At 45.4% G+C, this 24,522-nt stretch overlaps 1 protein-coding gene across 5 annotated transcripts in view; it reads right to left on the reverse strand.

Moving 5' to 3' along the window:
• ADAMTSL2 (ADAMTS like 2) overlaps window positions 1–23,254 on the reverse strand; it is a 40,017-nt gene extending 16,763 nt beyond the window's left edge. The window contains exons 1-11 of one of the 5 annotated variants that reach the window (XM_083596295.1): window positions 22,873–23,254; window positions 16,227–16,341; window positions 14,569–14,711; window positions 13,522–13,597; window positions 12,675–12,777; window positions 10,918–11,063; window positions 8,506–8,629; window positions 8,104–8,184; window positions 7,337–7,512; window positions 6,406–6,748; window positions 4,385–4,766 (exon numbers count right to left, since the gene is read on the reverse strand). In XM_083596295.1, coding sequence (XP_083452421.1) covers window positions 4,385–4,766; window positions 6,406–6,748; window positions 7,337–7,512; window positions 8,104–8,184; window positions 8,506–8,629; window positions 10,918–11,063; window positions 12,675–12,777; window positions 13,522–13,597; window positions 14,569–14,711; window positions 16,227–16,340 — 1,688 coding nt within the window. In that variant the 5' untranslated portion in view covers window position 16,341; window positions 22,873–23,254. Of the gene's footprint in view, window positions 1–4,384; window positions 4,767–6,405; window positions 6,749–7,336; window positions 7,513–8,103; window positions 8,185–8,505; window positions 8,630–10,917; window positions 11,064–12,674; window positions 12,928–13,521; window positions 13,598–14,568; window positions 14,712–16,226; window positions 16,342–22,872 lie in introns of those variants that run through there. The other 4 variants (XM_083596297.1, XM_083596296.1, XM_083596298.1 and 1 more) reach the window with 4 other exon arrangements.
• Between the last annotated feature and the right edge of the window lie 1,268 nt (window positions 23,255–24,522).

Here is a 24,522-nt window from a genome sequence, read left to right on the forward strand (position 1 = left end):
GTCATATCATAATAAGGTCCTAAACTATGGTTGCCTCCGCATGGCAAGTTATTCCATTTCCCTGTTAATTTCCGCATTACAGTGGGTACTTGGGTTGCGAATGTGATCCGTGCAGGATGCACGTTCGCAACCTGCAGCGTTCGCAATCTGTGTCTGCACATGCACAGTTGCGATTTGGCGCTTCTGCCGAAACCTGGAAGTAACCCATTCCGGTTACTTCCAGAAACTTCCGTGTTTTGGCAGTTCACAACCCAAAAAAACGCAACCTGAAGCAAACGCAACATGAGGTATGACTGTATATTTAAGCTTTCATATGACATAAAAGCCACTTCTGGAAATCTAGCACTCATGTTTAGCACTTGTTTCTGTATGATTTGATTCTAGGTTTAAAAAAAGGAATAAAAAGAATCAGTTTTCAGTAAGTACCCTTAGCCTGGAAAATTGCAGGAGTAAAGTGAAGGAATTTGGGTAGTTATACCAGATTAGAATGCTTTCCTGTTGTTGTCATAGGAGATTCGTGGGGGGACAAAGGCATGTGTGTGCAGAAAGGGCAGGAGAGTGCCACTGTTTTCCTATTAAAGTTTGTTGTTACATCACACCACACCCATTGGTGAGAATGAAATCCAGCGTGACATGCATTGCACAGGGCTGAACTAGATGAACCCTGAGATTCCTGCCAATCCTACAGTGCCAAGATGTCAGTCAAAAAAGGCACAGCTCCATAAAGTCACAGGTAGTGTGGCATGAATGGAATGTTAGAAAATGGAATAGAAAAGTTAGGAAAGTGCTAGAATTATAATCAGAATGCAACCCTTTCTCTGTGTTTACCTTGATGCTTGTGTAATGAATGATTGCTAGAATGAGCCTGTGTTCAGAGTCAGCGTGGTGTAGTGGTTAGAGCAGAGGTACACCGCACTGGGGTGTCAGAAGAGGATGGCAAATGTGGCGGGATGATTCAAGGACAAAGAAACATTTAGACATTTCAGACTAGATATAGAGATAGATATATTGCAGAATATGGATAGACGGTGCTGCAGAAGACTCATTTAATTCCACACCAGTAGCAGGCCCAAGCAAACCTCAAAAAAAAGGGGGGGGGGGAGAAAGTTTGTTGACAATATGTGGCTGGCTATCTGCATCTCGGTTTCACAGACTAGAGATGAAAATGTCCCTCAGCCTACATGTTTGATCTGTGGTGAAAAGCTTTCCAATTCCAATATACATGCATGTATACATGCTTAACCTACATATGGAAGAGGCTTGTTTATTATTACATTTTGGGAATGATTCATGTTCTTACGTTGCTGCATTGTTTTCTACTTTCTGAATGTCCCACAATCATATTATAAAGGAGTTGTGTCCTAGGTAATAAATCAACCCCTGCTAGGAGTTGTTTCTTTTTGTTTTCCAATGTATTTCTTATCAGGAAATTAGACTGACCTTGACCAGGGCCAAGACCTTTTCAGCTGTGGACCTGGCCTAGTGGAATGCTCTGTCACATGAGACCAGGGCCCTGTGGGATTTGACAACTTTCCACAGGGCCTGCAAGACAGAGCTGTTCCACCAGGCCTTTGGTCAGGGTCCAGTCTGACTTCCCCTCTCTCCTTATAAGAATTTGCATGAAAGTGCCCCCCCAACCTTTCTCACAGGCTCATATAAGATCAATATAAACAGTTAGGCCTGGTGAGCATTTAAGGTCCTCATTCCTACTTTGCAGGTTGCCATATGATTGGATTTCACTTTGATTCTGACTTGATTTTAAGATGTATTTTAATTGATTGTTTGATTTTATGGTAATGTGTCATATATTTGATGTTAGCCACTCTGAGCCCGGTTTTGGCAGGGAAGAGCGGGGTATAAATTAAATTTTTTATTTTTATTATTAATATGCTAATTAATTATTACTATTAATAATAATAATATGCTACTGAAACTGAAGGGGACAATATCCAGTAGAAGGAAGAAGAATAATAGAATGGTAATAATTTGATTTATATCCCTCCCTCCCATAGTGACAGATGAGCCCACAATCTGATTCTGTATAAGGCAGCTTCCTATGTCCCTGTGTACAATAAGTATGCGTTGAAAACTACATTTGTAATTCATTTTTTAAAAAAACCAAACAGAATTGCTGTCTTTTTGCAAAATGGACTGAGAATACAGTATGGAGAAAACTCAGCTGTCTGAATTGCCAAATCATGTTGCCTGTCATCATTTCTGGATAGAAGAAGCTCTGACCTGGCCCGTTTTGGTCTATTTTATGAATGTACAAATGATAAAGAGAAAAGGACAGAGGTGTTGTTTCCCAAGGGGTATTATGGGTTGTTATGTTTCTAGACATCAACAAAAAATCTTTTGGAGGTTCACTGAGTTGGAGGTAAGCCACACTTAACTCTGTGGGCCTTATTTCCAAGTAAATCTACATATACAGTGGTGCCTCTGGTTACGTACTTAATTCGTTACGGAGGTCCGTTCTTAACCTGAAACTGTTCTTAACCTGAAGCACCACTTTAGCTAATGGGGCCTCCCGCTGCCGTCACGCCGCCAGAGCATGATTTCTGTTCTCATCCTGAAGCAAAGTTCTTAACCCGAGGTACTATTTCGGGGTTAGCGGAGTCTGTAACCTGAAGCGTATGTAACCCGAGGTACCACTGTATTTTGCTACTTAAACCATTAAAGTTGTTTTTTTAAAGTCAATCTGTTAAAAGGTTTGTGATTAACCTATTTAACAATTGAAGAGTAGCAACACAGTTGGACCGTTTTCAAACCCTGCATGGGGGCGACTCTCTGAGACACTAAAGGAAATGAGGCAGAGTATTTGTCTTTAATAAGCAAAAAATGACCCTTCGTTTTTAGAAAAAGAAGAAATAACCGAAGGAGACCTCCTTTTTTCATTCCCTAGTACTACCAGCAGATCTCAAATATTTCCACCAAAAAAAGGAGAAAAAGCTAGTACTCTTACTTCTTAATCGTGGGAATGAAACACCCCTAGGCAATCAACTGAAGTGTCTAAGTATGTATTTGTATAGGTTTGTGCTGTGTTGGTTGATTAGTTGACTGCTGTGAGCTGATTAATCTAACACTTAAATGCCTGCAGCTCTGTAATTGAGTTCACTGTCATTTCTTGGGCTGCCTGTGCCGAGAGAATGCCAGCCTTTCTTTGCCCACCTGGTGCCCTCCATATGTCTTGAAATAGCCCTGGGAACTGATAGGAGTTGCAGTCTAAACCATCTGGAGGGTACCAGGTGGGAGAAGCTTAGCCGACACCGACAGAAGAAAGAGAAGTGAGCAAAGCAAGCAACTCAGCCCGTCCTGTGGTTCTTGTCACATACACCAAGCGAAACTTCCTAGTAATCTGAGCTGCATTCACTAAAACAGCCTTTCTCCCAGCTAACTCACCAGACTGGGAATTGTGGTATGGTAATTATTAGGCACGGGGTGGAAATCAAGGCACCAGACCAAAGTTAAACCAAGAGCATATTTTGTTGTTATTAAAGTTTTTATTTTTTTTAAGCACCAACCGAACAGATATTGCAATGACATTCCTAGGAGCTGGGTGTGGGGGAGGGAGATATTTTTAAATGGTTTGGCTAGTTAACCGTATCAGTGGGGATGAGCAGAGTCCATCATTTTGGATTCCTGTTTTTCCAACTGTAAGTTTAGCTTGCCAAATTTCTCCATCAATTTGTGCTTTTATTGCTTTGTACCGAATTTCCCCTCACATATTAAATGCTATTTTCATGACTATACACATTTTTAAGCAAACTCCCTCCCTCAATGTAGCATTTTTGAGTTTGTGTTGGTTGGTTGGTTGGTTGAAAAACTGTGTGGCAAAGTTTGGAGATGGGAGAATTTTGAAGGGGAGCTGAGGTTCAGCTGGTGGATTGTTTTGGAAACTATGGATTTGGGGCAGTCCCATCAAAATGTGAATTTCTCCTCTCCCCACTGACGTAAGAACCGGGAGGATGTCAAAAATAACACAGAAAAACATGCCCATGTAAACCTAGTCTAGACTGTTTCTCCTTGCTTAAGTCTAAACTTAACAATAAAGCCATTTTGGTGAATCCTGATCCAACTATCAATGCAGTGTGCCCCTCAGCATGTGTAGAGGATCTTCCTTTGACACCAAGTAGCCACAATCAGAACCAACACGGAACACCAACACAGAACCAACCTTTAAAGGAAGGGCAATGTGTTTTGATCCAGCAAAGTTGTACTCAGAGTAGACCTATTGGCATTAATGTGCCTAATTTGGTCACATGCAGCGATTTCCAATGGGTTCTACTCTGAGTAGGATTAACATTGGATACAACCCAATGTCTCCAGTAGTTGAAATATAGTAGATCAAATCTCAGTTGCAAAGGAACACCTCAAGGCCTCTTACCTTGTTTTGTGGGTTCTGTTCCCTTGAGGACTAGTGACCAAGATGGTGGCATTTGGAAACTGAGTCTCTGAAGATGTGTTGATGGTCTTGTCACTGCTCAGCTCCAGGAAGCTGCTGTTGACGGCATAAGCGATCATATCATCACCATCATCATAATCAACATAAAGGCTGTCCATGTGCGAACCAACAGAGTTAACAGGGTCCCTTGGGGAAAAGATGCTGTTTGCCGTCTTGTTCTGGACTGATTCTTTTGAGTCTGATGTCTTTTCCAAAAGTTTATGGGTGATAGCATTTTCAGAAAGGAATTCTTTGGATGCAAGCCTGGAGTCAAAATCTCTCCCATTTCCGTCCACCATATAATTGGATTGGGTTGCATTTGAATCTGGGAGAGAGAAGGAAAATGAAATCAAGAGATTTGTAAAATTATAGATTTGTTTTTCAAATTTTGGCCAGATTTGGTATGGGAAATTTCAAATTTGGAGCGGTTTGAATTTATTTATTTATTTATTTATTTACTTACTTACTTACCTTACATCCCTCCTTTTCTTCCAAGAAGCTCAAGGTGGCATCCATGGTTCTCTCCCTCCTCATTTGATTTGCACAAAAACCCCATGAGATAGGATACTCTGAGATTGAGTGACTGGTCCAAGGTTACCCAGTGAGCTTCATGGCTGAGTAGGGATTCGAACCCTAGTCTTCCAGCCCTCTAACCACTACTCCACAATGGCTCTCATTTGACTGTGTCCTTGCCAGATATCAAATTTGAAATCTTATAAGCCCTCCCTGTCAGACCCCAGATACTATCCATGTCAGTGATGAAGTCAAATATTGAAGTTGAGCATCTTTTTATGTCAAATATAGCTATATTAAGTACCGTATTTTTTGCACCATAACACTCACTTTTTTCCTCCTAGAAAGTAAGGGAAAATGTCTGTGCGTGTTATGGAGCGAATGCCTACGGATGGCGGGGGGATCTGCTGCAGTCGTGAGCAGAGGATCCATGGTTCCCCTTCCTTCCCTCCTCCGTGGCTCGCTTTGAAACAGCAAAGCGGGAGAAGAGCTGCTGAGTGGGGAGGAGGGAGGGACAGAGAGCCTGCTTCTTTAAAGGAGCAAAGCAAAGTGTAAGCGGCTCCTGTCCAGTTGGCTCCTTTAAAGCAAGCAGGCTCTCTGTCCCTCTCTCCTCCCCACTCAGCTCGCTACATAGCAGCAAAGTTTTTCAGCTCGCTAAGCTGGGGATGAGCGGGGAGGAGGAAGAAAAGCAGAGCCTGCTTACTTTAAAGGAGCAAAGTGGGAGAGGAGAGGAGCCTTCTCCCTTTATACCCCTCTTCTGCATTATTAGCAGCATCCTTCTCCACCCACCCCATGCGTGCTCCTTGTCCCTTGAGTGCTTTTCCTTCCCTCCCCACTTAAAACGTGGTTACAAAGCACGGATCCACATGGATCCTCAGGATTTTTGCACTCGGTCACCCCAAATTCACCATCAGATCACATAGCATGCCCATGGCTACATCTTGCACCAAAAAAATCACGCACCCACTGTTGCCTGGGACTGCAGTGGTGCAAAAACGTGGTTACAAAGCGTGGATCCACATGGATCCTCAGGATTTTTGCATTGGGCTACTCCAAACTCACTGTCAGATTACATGTCTGTGGCCACAGCATGAACCACAAAAATCATACATCCACTGTTTCATTTAGAATATTTTTTTCTTGTTTTCCTCCTCTAAAAACTACGTGCGTGTTATGGTCGGGTGCGTGTTATAGAGCGAAAAATACGGTACTTCATGAACAGCGAATGAATATTGAAATATTCAGTGTCTACCAGGTGGCGAATGTTCAGCATTACAGGAGAATTTCTGAAGTCGATTCCATCCAGCTTGTACAAATTTGTGAGTTGTATGTTGTTGTTTTAGAACTCTAGCTAAAATAGTAAAGGAAGCGTATTAATCTGTAGGCCAAGAGTTTGCATCATGAACAATCACTGCCCTACAGCTGGTGTGAAGACCTGGGGTTCACCTCACCTTTGGCCTGTTTGCCCTTCAGAGTTGGATCACAGTCATTGCTCTCTGTTCTTTCATAGACTTCATTCGTCTCTTGGATTTTGCTCAAGTCTAGGTCTTCAATGGTGTCCTTCCTTCCAAACACCTGATTCTCCAGATGGATCTTCTCTTTAGAGAGGGTTCCAAAGAAACTTGCATTGTGCTGAACAAAACCCAGAGGTTCTTCTGCATCAATCTCTCTGCTTTCTCCACTGTCTGACTCAGAGAAGGTGTAATAAATGGGCTGGACGTTTTTTGAATGCGGCTTCCTCAGAAGGGTATATTCATAGGTTATAGATGGGTTTTTACCGTTTTGGTTCCAGACCTGGAAGTGGGGAGGAATAGCAAACATAAGAACATGCATTATATTAGAGGAAATGGCTTGAAAAATATCAAGCAAAATTACATTAAAAATAAGTTTAGGAGAAACATGCATGAAAATGCATAGGGATTTTTGAACTGACTGGGGAAAATGCAAACTGATATAGAAATGGGATGATCTGAACGCATGACTGGAAAATGAGAAACTGATACCTGCATCCATCTAAGTTCTCAGGCTATCACACTCAGGTTCTTAGTCTCAGGCTAGACCCTTTGAAATTAATGGACCTAAGTTAGTAATCTCTACTAATTTCAGTGGGTATGTTCTCTGACTTGGAGTCAGACCATTGGGTCCAGATAGCTAGGTATTGTCAAGTGATGTCTTGACTCCCAACCCTAACTGGAGATACTCGTGGGGAATGAACTTGCTACCTTCTGCATGCCAAGCAGGTGTTCTGTCACTGAGCTGTGGCACTTCCCCAGATTCTAACCCCTAGATTCTTCCAGCCCTACTTGCAAACAGACTTGTTTTTGCTTGTTCCTAAATTGACCACCTATCTCTAGGTACAAAGAAAAAGCCCCCCACACTTACCATGATGTTCAAATCTTGATTGGTTGGCCCTTGGGCCACAATGTATTCAATGCCAGTTTCATAAATGTCCATTGGCCTCCTGTACTTGAAAACAGTCCCTGCGATGTTGAAGTTTTTGGGGCTGTCCACTCTGTAGTTCCCATTGAAGAAGTAGTAGCCGGCTTCATCCGCAACAGCTGCAGAAGTCAGCAGAGGCAAAGAATTCCCACCCACACCTTAGAACAAGTCATCTTAAAGACACCTCAATCTCTGCTACGTGCTAAGCAAGTATGACTTTACTTTACACCCTCCTCCCTCCCAACGCCTTTTTCTTTTGTGTCATGTGTTTCAGATTGTCAGCTTGAAGAAGTAACTTTCTTATCACTAACATTTGCAAGCCTCTGGTGGAAACTTTTTTTTCCCCTGAACCCGGGGTCTTCATAAACATCCCAACTTCTCAATGTAGTTGGCAAAGGGCTGACATGCAGTGCCAGTTCTGTGAGGGAAGGGGAAAGTTGGGTTGGTGAAGCAAAATGTAACGTGGGGTCTCACAATCAGAAGGGCATTTAACTGTTGGCAGATAAAGACCACACAGGCAAATATGTTTTGGAAGCTAGGGAGACAGGCAATCAAGAGGGGGGAGGAAGGTTGAATCCAAAGAGGCCAGGAAGAGACTGAATTTCACCTACCGATTTGGCTAATAAGCTACTTGTCAAACAGTTTCGTTTTCGCAGAAATATAAAATTATAAACATTCAGCTTCATTCCTGCCCCTGGCACCATACACACCCAGAACATCAGCAGATTTCTTCCGTTCAACGATCTGGATGTCTCTTGCTCCGGCGGGGATGTGTGTGACCAGAGAATAGCCTGTGGAAAACTGCATCCATGTATGAAAAGCAAACTTTGCAAGAGTTAACAGTCCTAGGCTGGGAATAACTTTTCATATAAAGGAGCAAATTCTCAAATGACTGAAGGATCCTTTTTTTTAATTGATTCAATGTTGGTCCTTTGAAAAGGGGCGGGGGAGTTGTGGAGGGAGGCGGCGGCAAATTTGCCGCAGCCCAGATGCAAGGAAGCCCAGACTCCCCACATCCCTGATCATGCACAAATTCACCTGCCCACGATTGCATCTTGCTCAAGGATTGGCAAGCCTTACCCCATAAGAACAAAATACCCCTCCAGCCTTACCAAGATGTGAATTTCCCTTTCTGTAACTCCCGGAGACGTGAGTGCAGCTGCTCCCATTTCCTTGACAAACACCACATTTGTCCAACGTGTGAGTTGAGAACAGGATCCCGTCACATCCAATGGGCTGGAAACAGTGTAAAATAGAGTGTCAAGGGTCAGGTAGAGGGGCACAGTCACTGCAATTCAAATATCATGCTGACACTTTGGGCTGTGTCTCTGTGTGTTTGGCAGCAGTAATCTCAGGGCCAGCGACACTGTGTGTGATGGAGAGCCCTCTGTTCTACCCCTTCATGTTATGAAGCCCCTGTAAATATCACATAGTCATAGATCCGCATCAGAATCAGGCTGAACAAACTAAAAATGTTGGGGTGTTAGAGCCTTCTAAACAGTCCTGTGGAAGAAGGCTGTGGTGGGATGCAAACAGCCAAGGCAACACTAAGTCAAGAAAAGTCTGGCTGCTGGATCAGGCCAGAGGAGGCCCATCTAGTCCAACATCCGGTTCTCAGAACGGCCAAGCCAATGGGAATCCTGTAAACAGGACCTGAGAACAACAACAGCTCTCCCCACCTGTGAATCCAATCAGCTGCCTCTGGGCCTGGAGGTTCCATTCTCAGGTATCAGTTAAGAAGAGTCCTGCTGGATCAGACCAAAGGCCCATCTGGTCCACATCCTCTTCTCACACTGGCCAACCAGTTGCTGATGGCATTCCCTGCAACCTATTTCACAACATTATGCTGACCTGAGTACAATTGGTGGTGACCGAGGGGAGGGCTTTTTGCCTGAGTTACAGCCCTTCCTGGGAACAAAGGAAGCTGCTTCCTACTCAGTTAGAGCATTGATCCATCTAGCTCAGTACTGTCTACACTGACCAGCAGCAGCTTTCCGGGGTTTCATGTAGGAGTTCTATCCTAGAGATGCCACTGGGGATTGAACCTGGGACCTTCTGCATGCAAAGCAGGTGCTCTATCACTGAGCTTGGGCCTTCTCAGCTTCTCTTTAAAAAGGAGGAATGGAAGATTGTTCAATAAATCGCAAGCAAACTGCTCTGGCTTCTGGGTCCAGTTCAGAGTGCTGATGCTTACCTACAAAGCCCTAAATGGCTCAGGGCCAGGATATCTGAAAGATCAGCCTCCTCCTGTATGAAGCAGCCTGCAGGCTGAAATTGTCTTCAGAAGCCCCACCGCATCTCCCACCATGAAAAGTACTCTGGCTGGTGGGAATGCGAGACGGGGCCTTAACTGTGACATCCCCCCAAACCCTGCCCACCGTTCCAGAGTTGACTCCCAAAGGTGAGACCAGCCCCATCCCTGGCAGGGAGCAAAATATTTTTATTTAATGCTTCTCCACCCCACCCCCCAAAAAATCTAGTTGGATTTTTAAAACATCCCACTTCCCTATTCACACTCATTCACATACACTTATATGCTCACCACCACCACCCCGCACAGTCTCACCCACATTCAACGCACACACCCACACACATCCACACACAAAAACACTTTTTCCATGCATAATAACTTAAGAACACAAGAAGATCCCTGCTGGATCAGGCCAGTGGCCCATCTAGTCCAGCATCCTCTTCTCACAGTGGCCAACCAGTGCCCCAATGGGATGCCTGCAAGCAGGACGTAAGCACAAGAGCCCTCTCCCCATTGCAGTTTCCAACAAGTGGTATTCAGAAGCATTGTTGCCTTGAAGCAAAGGAGGTAGGAGCCTTCTCCTCCATGACATAAGAAAGCCTGTTGGATCAGGCCAAGTGATCCAATGTAGAATGAAGAAGCCCAACTGGCATTCAGAAGCAATACTGCCTCTGACCAGAGCATGGCCATCATGGCTAGTAGCTACTGGTAGCCTTCTCCTCCTCCATGAATTTCCCCAACCCTCTTTCAAAGCCATCCAAGTTGGGGGCCATCATTGCCACACACACACGGATCAAAGAGATCTTCACCAACTGGATGGCAATAGAGTTGGTGGCTCTCTGCTCCTGGTCCAAGACACCCTCCTGTGCCCCAATCCCCACATCAAATGATATTCAATGTCACCTTGGCCAACAGGTAAGAAGGAGGGGTTGCTGGCAGCTATTTCACTTCTTGGACATGTGGTGCAATAGAGATCTTGCCCACCCATCACTTCCTTGCTGATGTTGCTGGAAGAAGCCTAGCCTGGAAGTTTTCTCCCCTGAGATCTTTACAGATGCTGAGAGTGGAAGTTGGGAATACTCTGCAGAACTACAAATTCCAGCAGCCTCTAGTGCAACTTCACCCCACGATGGCTATGCAGTTCCCCACTGGTCAGCACCCATCTCCCAGATTCTGGGCTCCCCACAACAGGGTCATTTGTGTGTCCCCCTCTTCTTGTCCCATCTCCCTCACCCCCTGGGCTGACAATATGGTTGCTATAATGTTTAACAACCTCACATTTTCCAGAAACGCAAACCCCACGGAAATCGGAGTATTTACAGGACGTCCCGTCCCGAGCCAGGACCATGAGCTGCCTTTGACCATCGATGGTTGTGCAGTGGAGATCACAGGGCTTGCTGGAGATGTGGACATAGTCATCTGGAGATAGGAGGACAAATGATATTGCACACACTGACCAAACACACACACATGCACACACACAAATGCACGCAGTTGCTTATTAAATGTCACCAGCAAAATATCCATCATTGTGGGGTAGAAAGTATAGCATAACATCAGGACATAGGAAGAGCTCTGCAGCTGGATCACACCAAAGGGGGCTCATCTAGTCCAGCATCCCGTTCTCACAGTGGCAGACCAGATACCTCAATGGGAAACCAGCAAGTAGGATCTGAGCAGAAGAACACTCTCCCCTCTTTCGGTTTCCAGCAACTGGCATTCAGAAACATTACTGCCTCTGACTGTGAAGGAAGAGCATAGCCTCCATGGTGGCTAGGACATCCCATTTCATTTTCACTGTTACTCAGCTGAAAGCCTGCCCTGCCCTGTTTTGTGTAGATTTTTTTGGGGGGGAGGGAACCCATTAAACGTCTGCTTTTAAAATTTAAATGTGCTTGTTATGCACATTGTTATACACATTATGGAACAAATTTCCTCCAAATAGGTATTTTCCAGTGTGCTTCCCCATAAAGTACACATTATGGATGCATCACAACTGTAAATAACACAAATTTTTGAGTGCACTTGTCACACACTGAGGTGGCGTCTCAAAATATGGAAAAGTATTTGATCTACCTTGAAGTGGCGTTCTAACCTTCTAAGGCTCTTATTGTGTCTGCCTCCACAGGAGGCCCAGACAGTGGCAACACATGAACAAGGCCTTTTCAGTGGTGGCTCCCTGCTTGTGCAGTGCTCTCTCCAGGAGGCTTGCCTAATGCCATCATTATATATATCTTCAGACAAAAACATTCCTTTTTAACCAAGCCTTTAGCTCTTAACTATCTAGGGCCTTTTAGAGTGGGTGGGATGTTTTAATGTATTTACGGGGTTTGTTTGATTGTTGTAAGGCACTGAAAGAGCAAAAGCAACTAATCGATTTAAATAACAACAGCAGCAACCCACAAGCAAGTTCAAGATTGGCTGTCACATAGGGTCATTTCTGCATATGCATTACAAACTACAGTGGTACCTCGGGTTAAGTACTTAATTCGTTCCAGAGGTCTGTACTTAACCTGAAACTGCTCTTAACCTGAAGCACCACTTTAGCTAATGGGGCCTCCTGCTGCCGCCGCACCGCCAGAGCACGATTTCTGTTCTCAACCTGAAGCAAAGTTCTTAACCTGAAGCACTATTTCTGGGTTAGCGGAGTCTGTAACCTGAAGCGTATGTAACCTGAAGCATATGTAACCCGAGGTACCACTGTAGTGGATATTTGACCCAGTCCTAGTTCATCACAATGCTTCCACTCCCCTACTCCCTTCTTGTCTTTTTCAAAGCAGCTGTTGCAACTGCAGAGGCCTTTGAGCCCAGGGAAAGAAGTGGGTGGGGAGTTTTGCTCCTCTGATAAAATCTGGTTGGAGCCTCCTTCCTAGAACAGAAGAGAACTCCATTCATTTCAAATCCTCTGTGTGTGTGTGTGTGAGTGAGTGCGCGTGCGCACCCCTGTCTTTCTGTCTTTTTTGGATGAGGTGGGGTGAGAGTAAGCTTTGCCTTATCAAAAGCGCCTGGACAAAAGGCCTCCTTGTTTACCAGGATACAATGGCTTCCATTGATACGTCCGCCCGTTGTACATGTGGGAGTTGAAGGATGTGCACTGCTGCTCCCGGAAGCTCCTGCCATTCGGGGGACACTGCTGGAAAAGGAAGAGACGAGTCCAGATGAGGAAGAGGAGGAGGAGGAGAGTCTGCTGCTACATTCCAGAGGCTTTTCCTGCCCTTGCGGGTGAACTGATGGTGGGCTGTCAAAACCCAAATGTGCAAGGGAATCAGGAAGATCCTGGGACTGTTACGATCAGGCTACTAAAAGAACACCAGAACAGCCTGCTGGATCAGGCCAGGGCTCCTCTAGTCCAGAGCAACCTCTTTTCACAGAGGCCAGCTAGATGCCTGTGGGAAACCAGCAAACAGGACCTGAGCACAAGAGCCCTCTCCCCTCCTGTGGTTTCCAACAACTGGCATTAGGAAGGTTCCTATTTCTACTAATCGAGGATGATGATGATGATATCCACACCATACTATTAAGGCTTTGAAGAATCCTGAGAACAGAGCTACAATTTCCAGAGTGGTTTAACAACCAGTTCTTCTTCACACTCTGGAACTCTGGAAACTGTAGCTCTGGGAGAGGAATGGGGGTTTGCAAGCAACTCTCAACACGCTTAATAAATTCCACTTCCTAGGATTATTTGGGGGAAGCCATGGCTGTTTAAAGCGGCATCATAGCACTTTAAATGTATGGTGTGAAGGTGGCCTGAGTTTGAAATAGTGGTGGTAGCTGGTTCGTATTTTCTACAGCTGCATGGAATCTGTACCTTGCTAGTTAAGACTGAAAGCTGCATCTCAATAATAATTTTTTTAAAGCATGAAAATGCTCCTCTTACTTGCACTTTGCATAGCTGGTATCTTTTTGATGTCCCAGTGCATGTTTTATTAGCGAGCCCCGTCATGGACTTCTTTCTAAACCCAGAAAGAAAAGGAAACAGGATCAAGTCAAGCAAAAAACGAAACGCATCATTATCATCCAAAAGAAAGGGCCCCAGAATGTCTTACAAATATCAGCAAGAATAAAGGTAAAGGGACCCCTGACCATCAGGTCCAGTCGTGACCGACTCTGGGGTTGTGGCGCTCATTTCGCTTTATTGGCCGAGGGAGCCAGTGTACAGCTTCCGGGTCATGTGGCCAGCATGACCAAGCCGCTTCTGGCGAACCAGAGCACCGTTTACCTTCCCGCCAGAGCGGTACCTATTTATCTACTTGCACTTTGATGTGCTTTCAAACTGCTAGGTGGGCAGGAGCAGGGACCGAGCAACAGGAGCTCACCCCATTGTGGGGATTCAAACCGCCGACCTTCTGATCGGCAAGTCCTAGGCTCTGTGGTTTAACCCACAGCACCACCCATGTCCCATGTCACCTCTTATGTGGCCCTTAAAATTCTCCCAAGGCTACACACACAACCTCTCTTGATACCCCTGCTTCGCTGCCTCCTTCAGTGCGTTTGCCTGGTTGGAATAGCGTTTTTGAACTGGGATAATGCCTCTTTCTTAGCTGGATGGAGGATGGAAAGATACGTCTGCATATAAAAGGAACCTCTGTGCTGTGTGCAGCTGGAATTTATCTGGCTACACAATGGTAAGAATCACAGCCACTAACCTGCCTGCTTTTGTCCTGGCCATGCCCACCTTTCTGAAGGTTCCCTTCAAGGGGACAGTGAACCTTTGGCTGAAAATGTTAACCTTCCTGCAACAAATCACCAGGAAGCCCTATCCAGATGGCTATGGATTACAGCTCCCATCAGCCCCGGTTCAACCTTGAGGGCACCTGATTCGAGGGAGGCTGCCTGAGATGCTCCCTTCGGAACCAATGGGAAAGTTTTATTGTTCAGAGGATGGGGTGTGTGTGAGATGAGTTCATTGGAGCAAGGGGTTTACCTCTGCCGCAAGCAGTGCCTCTCTTGGGATTTGACTCCTCCCCCACACGTCCGGGTGCAAGCCGTCCACTTGGTCCACTCGCCCCACCAGTGGGCAGTGATGTCGCTGCCTTCCTCAAGGCTGTTGGATGCCTGAAGGTTCTCCTGTTTGCCATTTAGGGGCAAAGAAGATAAATTAGAGGCGAGATGGGTTGATTGGTTAAAGGGATACTTCAACAAACATGGTTCAGCTGGTGAAACCAATTCTTTCCCCATTTCTGTCCTACTTCAGTTCATTCGAGGTTTCATGCCCGTCTGTCAGCTGCATCTCCATTTCCTTCCCCCACTGAAGACAGGAGCCCCCGTTTATGGGTTGCTCATATTTAGCACATACTTGTGCAGAGCAGCCATGTCAGACCACTGGCACATCCTGCTCAGTATCTTTGACATGGACTGGCAGAGGTTCTCTAGGATTTCAGATAGGAGACATTCATCCTACCTAGAGATGCCACTGGAGGCTGAAGCTGGGACCTCCTTCATGCAAAGCAGGGACTCTGCCACTCAGCAGTTGCTCCTTCAGCTAAACATAAAGTAAGATTCTAGTCCTCATAATTCTGCATCTGACAGCAGATATAGGTAGGGACATAGGAATCTGCCTAATGAGTAAAACCCTTGGTTTATCTGTCAAAGTACTGCTTGCACTCACTGACAGTGTCTTTCCAAGGTTTCAGAATAGGGTTTCACCACGGCGTAGCAGGGGTGCCATTGAGGACCGAACCTGGAACCTTCTGCATGCAGAGCAGGGGCTCTACCACTAAGCTATCACCCTTTTGACACACACTGATTCTTCATGCCTGCCACTGTCATTTTTCAGTACATCTTGACTGCTTCATTTGTGTCCGATTTTAAATTGTATTGCATATTCTGTACTTGCATTCAGTAGTGTAGTGGCAAATTCAGAAGTGCAGGGTTCCTTCATGAGAGTCATAGCCAGGCCCCCTTCTAAGATTATACAACAACTTTATAATTATACAACAATAATAATTAGGGATGCATTACAATGATCAATGCAGATCTCTATGTGTTTCCTTTCAGCTAAATCTGCTATTTTTCTGTGCATGTATGTGGACAAATCATTTGGAGTGCTCCAAAATCTTCTTTCAGAGTGACTTAAGCTGTGTTTTCATTGAAGTGCTATTGTACGTAACAGAACTTGTACCCCATTCTCTTGACACGGAAGCGTTCCTTCCGTTGTCTTTTCAATGTTCCTAAATGCTTAGCTTTTCAGCTTACAGAGCAAACTCTTTGGTGTTCCTCCCATGTACCTTATCCAGAGGGGCCCCAGGAACCCATTCTCAGGGCTGACTCAACTCCTTTCACTCTGACTGGATCCAATTAGTGCAAAGGGCAAGAAGGCTTCTTCCCAGTGGCTAAACAAACCTCCCCTTTCATGCTGATTGGTCGGCTCAAGGATCCCAGAGACAGGGAGCCTTTTGGGATGCTGTTGCAGAAATAGTAACAGGTCTTTGACCACCACCCCTCTCTAGTGACCCCCAAACCACTAGACCACTGCTTGTATTGCATTTTACACATTGTCACTGGGCAGCAACTGGAGGTGCTAGCATAACTGGTGGTATATGGATATTTTTTAATACATTTGTGAATGAAGAAAATTCTCACTTGTGATATCACCAGGGCAACGTTCCCTATGAAGAGTGCGAATGCAAGAGCCCCTTTCAGGTGAGTGCAGTCGCCAATAAAGCTGCACTCCCAGGTCCCCTTGATTCTCTTCATCCTAAGAAAGCAAGAAGCAAAGGTTGAATTTTTTCAGAATTGGATTAGATGGCCTGTTGGGTCCCCTTCTAACTCTATAATTCTATGTTTCTATGAACGGCTGTATTAAAAACTCTGCAGGTTTTGCTGCTTTCATGTGTATATTTTTTTTAATAACAAAAAAGCAGTATATAGATCGTATGAAATGAAAAAATGAAAAATCTGGCAGGAAACAAGCACTGAGGAATTTGGTCATCACTGCAGGACCATCTTGCTCCATAGGTGCTCATCGTTCTGCAGAACTGACACTGTTAGAGGTGCCACATGATACTCATTCCCACAGTTGTGAGAAATTGAGCTTTCAGTGTGGCACACATGCACTTCAGAACTCCTTGCCTATTGATGTCAGGCAGGCACCTTCACTGTATTCTTTTCGGTGCCTGCTTTAAACATTTTTGTTTAGGCAGATAGATGTTGACATGTTTTAGTCTCTCTCTTCCCCCCTGTTGATTTGTATTATCTAAAAAAGTTTTCAACCGTTTTTACTGATAATCTTAATATATATTTTTTTGTAAATTGCTTAGAGGTTTACAATCAAGTGGCATATAAATGCTGGCAAATAAATAATTGCCCCATCACAATGTGGTGTGGGGGACTCCGACACAAGCTGCCCGCTTGGAACTGCCATTCTGCTTGTATTCCAGGTGTGGGGGGCAGTCTATTAAGACACCTCTGCTTCATCTAAGCAGGGAGTTTCAGTGGTGTGAAATTTGCAATGAATTTCTCCCCTTGCTCTGAGAAAAGCTTTGAATAGGAAACCCAAGGACCCCCTCATTAAAAAGTGTAAAAACAAAAAAAAAATTTTTTTCTTTCCAGTAGCACCTTAAAGACCAACTAAGTTAGTTCTTGGTATGAGCTTTCGTGTGCATGCACACTTCGTCAGATACACAGTGTGTATCTGACGAAGTGTGCATGCACACGAAAGCTCATACCAAGAACTAACTTAGTTGGTCTTTAAGGTGCTACTGGAAAGAAATTTTTTTTTTTTGTTTTGACTATGGCAGACCAACACGGCTACCTATCTGTAATTAAAAAGTGTAGTTCTGCTCTGAGGGGTGTGGGGGGAAATCTGACTCCTCTGACAGGGTGTCATCACAGAGCCAATTCAGAATGAGGTCAGGAATCACTGCCCTCTCACTGGATGGAAATGTGGAAAAATGGGTGCTTCCAGACCAGGGATGGAGGAAAAATTCAACTCAATTTGCATTTCAAGACAACCCTACCAAATCAGTGCTTTCCAAAACATGCAGCCATCCTTCAAAATTGTCTTGCAGTGTAGTTCTCCAGCCGAATAATATGTCCCAAAATGCATATATTAAAGCAAAAGTGTGCATAAAAATGCATGTATTAGTGAAAACATTGGGAGAAAATATTGGGAGAAGCTGCATTGTGTAAATGTGTAGATGAGGGAAAACTATATACAAATATGTGTCTATTAGAGAAAATATGTATTAAGGTGCTGATAACTTTTCATGAGAACTTTTTTTAAAAAAGCAAATGAATCTGGAGATTGACTGAACTTAAGATTGGAAAAGTGATAAATTGAGAGGAAGAGCCAGTGAGGTGGATTGTAGTGGTCAGAGTGTCGAACTAGGACCTGGGAGACCAGAATTCAAATGTCCCCGCTGGGCCATGAAGCTCACTGGGTGTGACCTGGGGGGGGGGGTCAGTGACTCCCTTTCAGCCTAACTTACTTCACAGGGTTGTTGTGAGGATAAAATGGGGAGAGGGAGGACTATGTACCACCTCCATGAGCACCTTGGAAGAAATGTAGGGTACTAAATAAAGTGAAATTGACAGATTTGCCCACCACTTACCCTTCCCTCTTTGGGCTCCTCCTCCTCCGTCTTACAGAAGAGACACTGAGGATTCCCCTTTCTAAGAAAACTCAGCCTTTCAGAGTAGTGCTGGCTTCTTCCCCCAACGCCCCACTTTCTTTGGCTGCCTGGAGAGCGCGAATTTCCTACTCATCCCCGCCTCTCCGCCTGCCAGGAGTGGAGGTGCTGGATTTTCCCAAGCTGGATGATTATATTAAAGCTGCACGGATGTTCAGACTGTGTCTGAGTTGCTTGGTGTCCTGTTCCAGCCAGGCAAAGAGATTTTGGAGGACTGGAACAAGAGACTGTGGGGAAGAACTAGCTCAGAAGAGGCATCCGTGAGGCTCAGCAATAGGGAGATGATTGTCCATAGGTGTTCAAACTCTTCTGGAAGCTCTCAAAGAAGGCAGCTTCAGAGCCCTCAAAGCAAGAAAGGCCATAATACCATTTTGGCAGCCAGAGGCTACTGCCACCATCCTACACCCATTGGGGAGCAGAAGGGAGGACAGCCAGCTTGTCTGTAGCAAATGGGCAAACTCCTTGACTCCAAGATATATTTTTTTAAAAGGAACATAAGAAGAGACTGGTGGATCAGGTCAATGACCCATTTAGTCCACCATTCTGTTGTCACAGTGGTCAAACGGATGCCCCAGTGAGAAACAGGATTTGAACATTGTATGAACCAGGCGCCCCTGGCACCCATATCCGCCTCCCAAGAAAGCACACATTAATTTGGGACAAATCAGGCTACAACCTTTGCCAAGGCATTGGGTATAACTATTTGAATTGTCAGCCTGCCCACCTGCCTCTTGGGGTATACCTGTAGGGGTCACTCCTAGTTGAAGAGGTCAACCCCTATGACACAAGGGTGGTCACCTTGAGGAGTGCTATGGCCCTAGCTCCTGCCTGGGCTTCAGGACAAAAACAACTCCTCTCAGATTCATTTAACAAGATACCCCTGAAAATTGGAGAGGCAGGCAGAGGCTACAACCTCCCCTCCAATGAAGACTCAGGTTTACTCAATGCCTTAACCCCCAAAGTTGTGACAACTGCTATGAGGCAGGCAAAACCAAAGGACAGATCCAGTTAGTCTGCCTGGCCCTGAATCAGTCTGACAAATTCCTGCCTGGCCCCGAATATGGTGACCAACAATAGTCCATAGCAAGGTCATGCAGAGCCCAAGAGCCAAGGAAAAAGGAGAGGCAGTGGGAGATCCAACTAGGAACTGAACAAGGAGGTGGAGGCTGGATGGGTTTAAATTCCCAAACTGTGGACCAGAGTGAAGCCTGCTGGCTCCAGTCTAATCTGCTCCAGGGGTAGAGCCTTTGGTCAGCCTGCCTGCCAGTGGCCAATTGGCAGGCAGGTTGTAATCCATTTCCTGGGCTGGTGCGAAGCCGATTTTGGGGTTTGTGCTGGCCTGGGAAAACCCCACAACTCCATGTCCCTCACCGGATCATGGGGTGAACAGAAGGTGATGCCCCATAAAGGTGCCCGACCTTGAAGGTAAGAAAGCATTAATGGCTCCAGCTGTAGCCTCCTCCTCCTCTATGAATTTGTCTAATCATCTTTTAAAGCCATCTAGTCATACCTCCGGTTGCGAACATGATCCGTGCAGGAGGCACGTTTGCAACCCCCAGCATTCACAGCCTGAAGCACCGTGTCTGCGCACGTGCGTGATGCGATTTGGCACTTCTGCACATGTGCGTGATGTCATTTTGCGTTTCTGCGCATGCACGAGTGCCGAAACCCAGAAGTAACCCATTCTGGTACTTCTGGGTTCGGCACAGTCCGCAACCCAAAAACGTGCAACTCGCAGTGTTCGTAACTCGAGGTATTACTGTACATTGGTGGCCATCACTGCCTCCTGTAGGAGGGAGTTCCACAGTTTAAATATGTGCTGTGTGAAGACAGACTTTATTTCATCTGCCCTGAATCTTCCAACATCCAAATCGTCACCCTACATTTGAAGCAGTAGCATTCTGCTTTAAACAGCCATGGCTTCCCTGAAAGAATCTTGGTTTGTTAAGGGGGTTGTTTGCTGAGGGTAGTTAGTATACCCCTATTCCCACCTGGCCCCCAAGCTATAATTCCCAGAGATCCCTGGGAAGATGGAATGGTTGAGCAAACCACTGAGGGAACTGTAGCTCTCTCTCTCAGAGGGAAACAGAAGGGTCTCCTAACAACTTTCAGCACCCTGAACAGACTTCAGTTCCCAGGATCCTTTGGAGGAATCCATGACTGCTTAAAGCAATATCACACTGCTTTAAAAGTATGGTGTGAATGTATGACTTTGTATGGGGATCTGCTAGAAATGTACAAGAGTAGGCAAAGAAAATGGACAGAGAGACATTTGGCCTCCCTCTCTCGTAACATTTAGAATCCTGTGGGGCCACCCAATGAAGATGAATTCTGGAAGATTCATTGCAGACAAGAGAAGATACTTCTCCACACAACACTTAGTTAAATGATGAAATTTGCTGCCACAAGAGACAGTAATGGACACCAACCTGGGTGGCTTTAAAAGAACTTTGTTGGAGGCAGGTGGTTCAAGCCCACCCAGGATTCCTGCACTGCAGGGGGCTGGACTAGATGACTTTCAAGATCCCTTCCAACTGACAATTCTATGATTTTATGATTGGATAAGGATATTAGTGGCCGCTAACCACAATGGCTATGTTCTACTTCCACTGTCAGAAGCAGGAACACCAGTTCTGGAGACCATGGGAGGGGAGAGGACTTTTGCACTCAGGTCCTGCTTGTGGGTTTCCCATAATGGGTACCCCGTTATTCACTGTAAGAAAAAGATGATGGACTAGATGGCCCATTGATCCAATCCAGCAGGCTCTCCATGTAGAGGTGTACTGTGATGGCAAAACCTCCATGCCTTGGGGCAGTCTATCCCTGAATACCAGACAGTGGGAAACACAACTGGAGAGTGCTGTTGCACATAGGTCTTGCTTGCAGGCTTCCCATTTGGGGCATATTGTGGGCTATTATGCAAGCAGGATCCTGGACTAGGTGGGTCATTGGCCTGATCCAGCAGGCTCTTATTACACCCAAAGCACAGAGCTCCTCTGAGCAGGGCCCATTGACTGCCCATGTCATGCCCTCCCAGGGAAGCTGCCATGGATTAGTCATTTACGGAGCAGATGCAATGAAATGAATGAACATGGCTGTCTGAGAGTTGTAGAATATTAGAATTGTACAATGGTAGATTTGGAAGGGAGCCCAGTGGGTCAACTGATCCATCCTCCTGTAGGAATTCGTTTCATTCATTTCAATGCCTCTACTCTGGGCAGAACTTACTTTGATGCAACCCTGGTGCTGGTCCCTATGTCTTAGTTATTTTAACGTCCAATTTTCTAAGCATCTATTTTATCCCCCTTTTTCTATCCTTCATAAAAACCACACTCCCGTTGCTTTCACATCAGCAGGGGTCTCTAACCCTTTTGGGCCTCGGGGGGGGGGGATACATCAGGAAATCTAAGAAGCTGTCATGTGCCTCACAAAATGCCCATTTCACAGAAGAAAAAACTGGCAATGCTCAGAACCCTACAAAAACCCAGGCCAGACATCTACATAGGTGGTGCAGTGGCTAGAGTGTTGGACTAGCTCAGCCATGAAACTGACTGAGTGACCTTGGAGGCCAGTCTACATCTCTCTCAGCCAATAAACTACCTCACAAGATTGTTGTGAAGATAAAATGGGAAAAAGAACTAAGCATGCCCCCTTGAACTCTTTGGAGGGAAGGTGGGATATAAATGTGGTAAGCAGATTATAAATTAATTAATTAGACCCACAGGCCAGCCTTGCTTTTGGCCATGGAGACAGCCAAGGTTTTTGTCCAGTGGAGTCCCAACAGAGTATCATATTTTCATCCTCCCCTTCATGGTGTCAATTTCCATAGAATAATAGAGCTAACTCTCTATTATGACCCCCAAGGGCCATCTAGTCAACCCCCTTGCAAAGCAGGAATCACAACCAAATATTGCCTGGCAGGTGGCCCCCCAACCTCTGCTTCAAAATGTCCAAGAAAGGAGAGTTTGTGGGCTTCATTGCACTTGGTTTCCCAAAGCTCAGAATCCATACCAATTAAATTTAAATCCCCAAAATTATTGACTGCACATCCTTGGGACAGGTGGCTGAAACCTACCCAGAGCACTTGGTTTTCATTAGAGCTTCAAGCCACCTCTGGTCCAAAGCCAGCCAAATAATTATTCTTCATTCAGTCCAAAAGACTGGAGAAGGAGGGGAAGAGAAAAAAAAAGCCTATTGTTCCTACTTCTATATATATTAAATAAGAAAACCCCCATCAGCAGAACATTGATTCCAAAATGCCTCTCTGGCTTTGGTTATTTGGGGGCAGGGAGGACTTTCCAAGGAAATGCACTTAGCAGGACACAGAAGGGAAAAAGTCAAGGTGGCTGCCCATTCTGGGATCGCTACACTCGTATTATATAACAGCCTCCTGCCTCACACAGCACCTAGAAAAAAGCTCTGTCTCAACCAAAAATGCAAAGATGTTTTCCCCTGAAAGCCATTTAGCAGGAAAGTGTGTGTGTGTTTGGAATCTGTGAAGTGGGTGCAATTAAACATGAAACACACACACACACACCAACAAGCAAAAGAAAAAGGAAATTTGAGTTTCTTTTTAAAAGAAAAAAGAAAAAACCTACCTTGGAGAATGTGAGAGCCAGCCAGACAGCCAGATGCTTGCTTTTTCAAGTGCAGGGGGGGGAAAAGATGCTGCAAGGGTCCAGGTGCAACAGGCTCTGGTCGGTGGAGGACTGGGGCGAAACTGAGAGGGAGCAGAGCAGGAGGAGGTGCAGAAATTGCAGACACACACTTTCTCTCTCCTCCCGTCTTCTCCCCCACCCCTCTCCTCAGACTTCAAAAGGGCAGCCAAGAGCCTTCAGCTTCCAGCAAGGAGGAGGCTGCTTAGCGGTTATCCCAAGTCAACTTGAGTCAGTTTTATAGCTGTCAGGCAGATGGGCTAGGAGCTCTGCAGTCTCCCTGAGATGCCTCTCTTCAGCAGCTCAGCACTCCTCCAGCACCACCACTGTGCATTACAGTCATGGTGCTTTCCCTCCCGGTCCCCCCCCCCCACAAACCCACAATTGTTCCGCCAACCACAGCTAGCCAGTTTCCTGCAGTCGGGCTTGCTGGATGAGTGTGTGTGTGTGTGTGTGTTTAAAGGATTAGAGAATGTTTGTGCCTGAAGATGTGTCTACGAGGCAAAAGCTAATTCTGCCATCAGAGTCCAGCCAAATCGATATCACCTCCGTACCACGGGCAGGAATCAATCAGGTTTCCAGGCAAGTGAGACCACAAAGGCTGCCAGCTTTGCCTCTGTTGACTCAGTAAATTGATCATGGGGGGTGGGAGGCCTGTTGCAGTGGAATTCGAGGAGAGATTGAAGGGGGGGAGCCACATTGGGGTATATGGGGTGGCCACTGTAAGAACAGCATGCTGGACTCGATGGATCACTGGTCTCATCTAGCAAGCTGTTCTTGTGTTCTTATGATGCAAAACCATGTTCTGGAACCTAAATGCAGCCTTTTGCACATTGATCTGCTGAGCAAACACTGGTCAGAAATAATTTGATATACCATCAAGCCCATGGGGAAGCTGTGAAACTTCTTACTATAATATTTCCAGGCCACCTTTAAGAGCCATAGCCCACTCAAAGCAGATTGCAGGGTAAAATAATATTCAACAAAGCAGAGGGTGCAATCCTGTATGTGTCTACTCAGAAGTAAGCCCCACTGAGCTCAGTGGGACTTACTCCTGTGCAAAGTGTGTGTTGGACGGAGGCAATGAAGAATAAAACCAGCAGTAAACAATAAAACCTGGGCTTTTTTCCAGCCGGAACTCGCCGGAACTCCTTTCTGGCACCATGCAGATGGGCACCATTGAGTTCCGGCACATCATTTTCTAGAAAAATAACACTGAATAAACCAAATGAATAATTAGAACCCCGAAACATAGTACAACTAAAATCATCAATGCCAGTTTATGAAATATAATGATCAGTTTGGTGTAGTGGTTACAGTGCCTGCAAGACATTCAAAAAGTTAAAATAGCAATAGACTAAAAACAGATCAAAACTCACACCAACTTTCTAAAGATCTGGGTAGGATTGTCTAAGCAGGAATGTTTTTAGCAGGAACCAGAAAGAGTACAGCCAGTCACTGCCTCTCAGCAGGGATAAGGTGTCTCTGCACATGTATAAGCATGTACCAGAAGAGTACAGCAAAGGCACCTGCCTGATGTCAATAGCCAGGGAGTTCCAAAGTGTGCCGCACTAAAAGATTGTTTTCCTTCAA

Source organism: Podarcis filfolensis, assembly GCF_964270895.1.
Source record: "Podarcis filfolensis genome assembly, chromosome: Z".
Lineage (NCBI taxonomy): Eukaryota > Metazoa > Chordata > Lepidosauria > Squamata > Lacertidae > Podarcis > Podarcis filfolensis.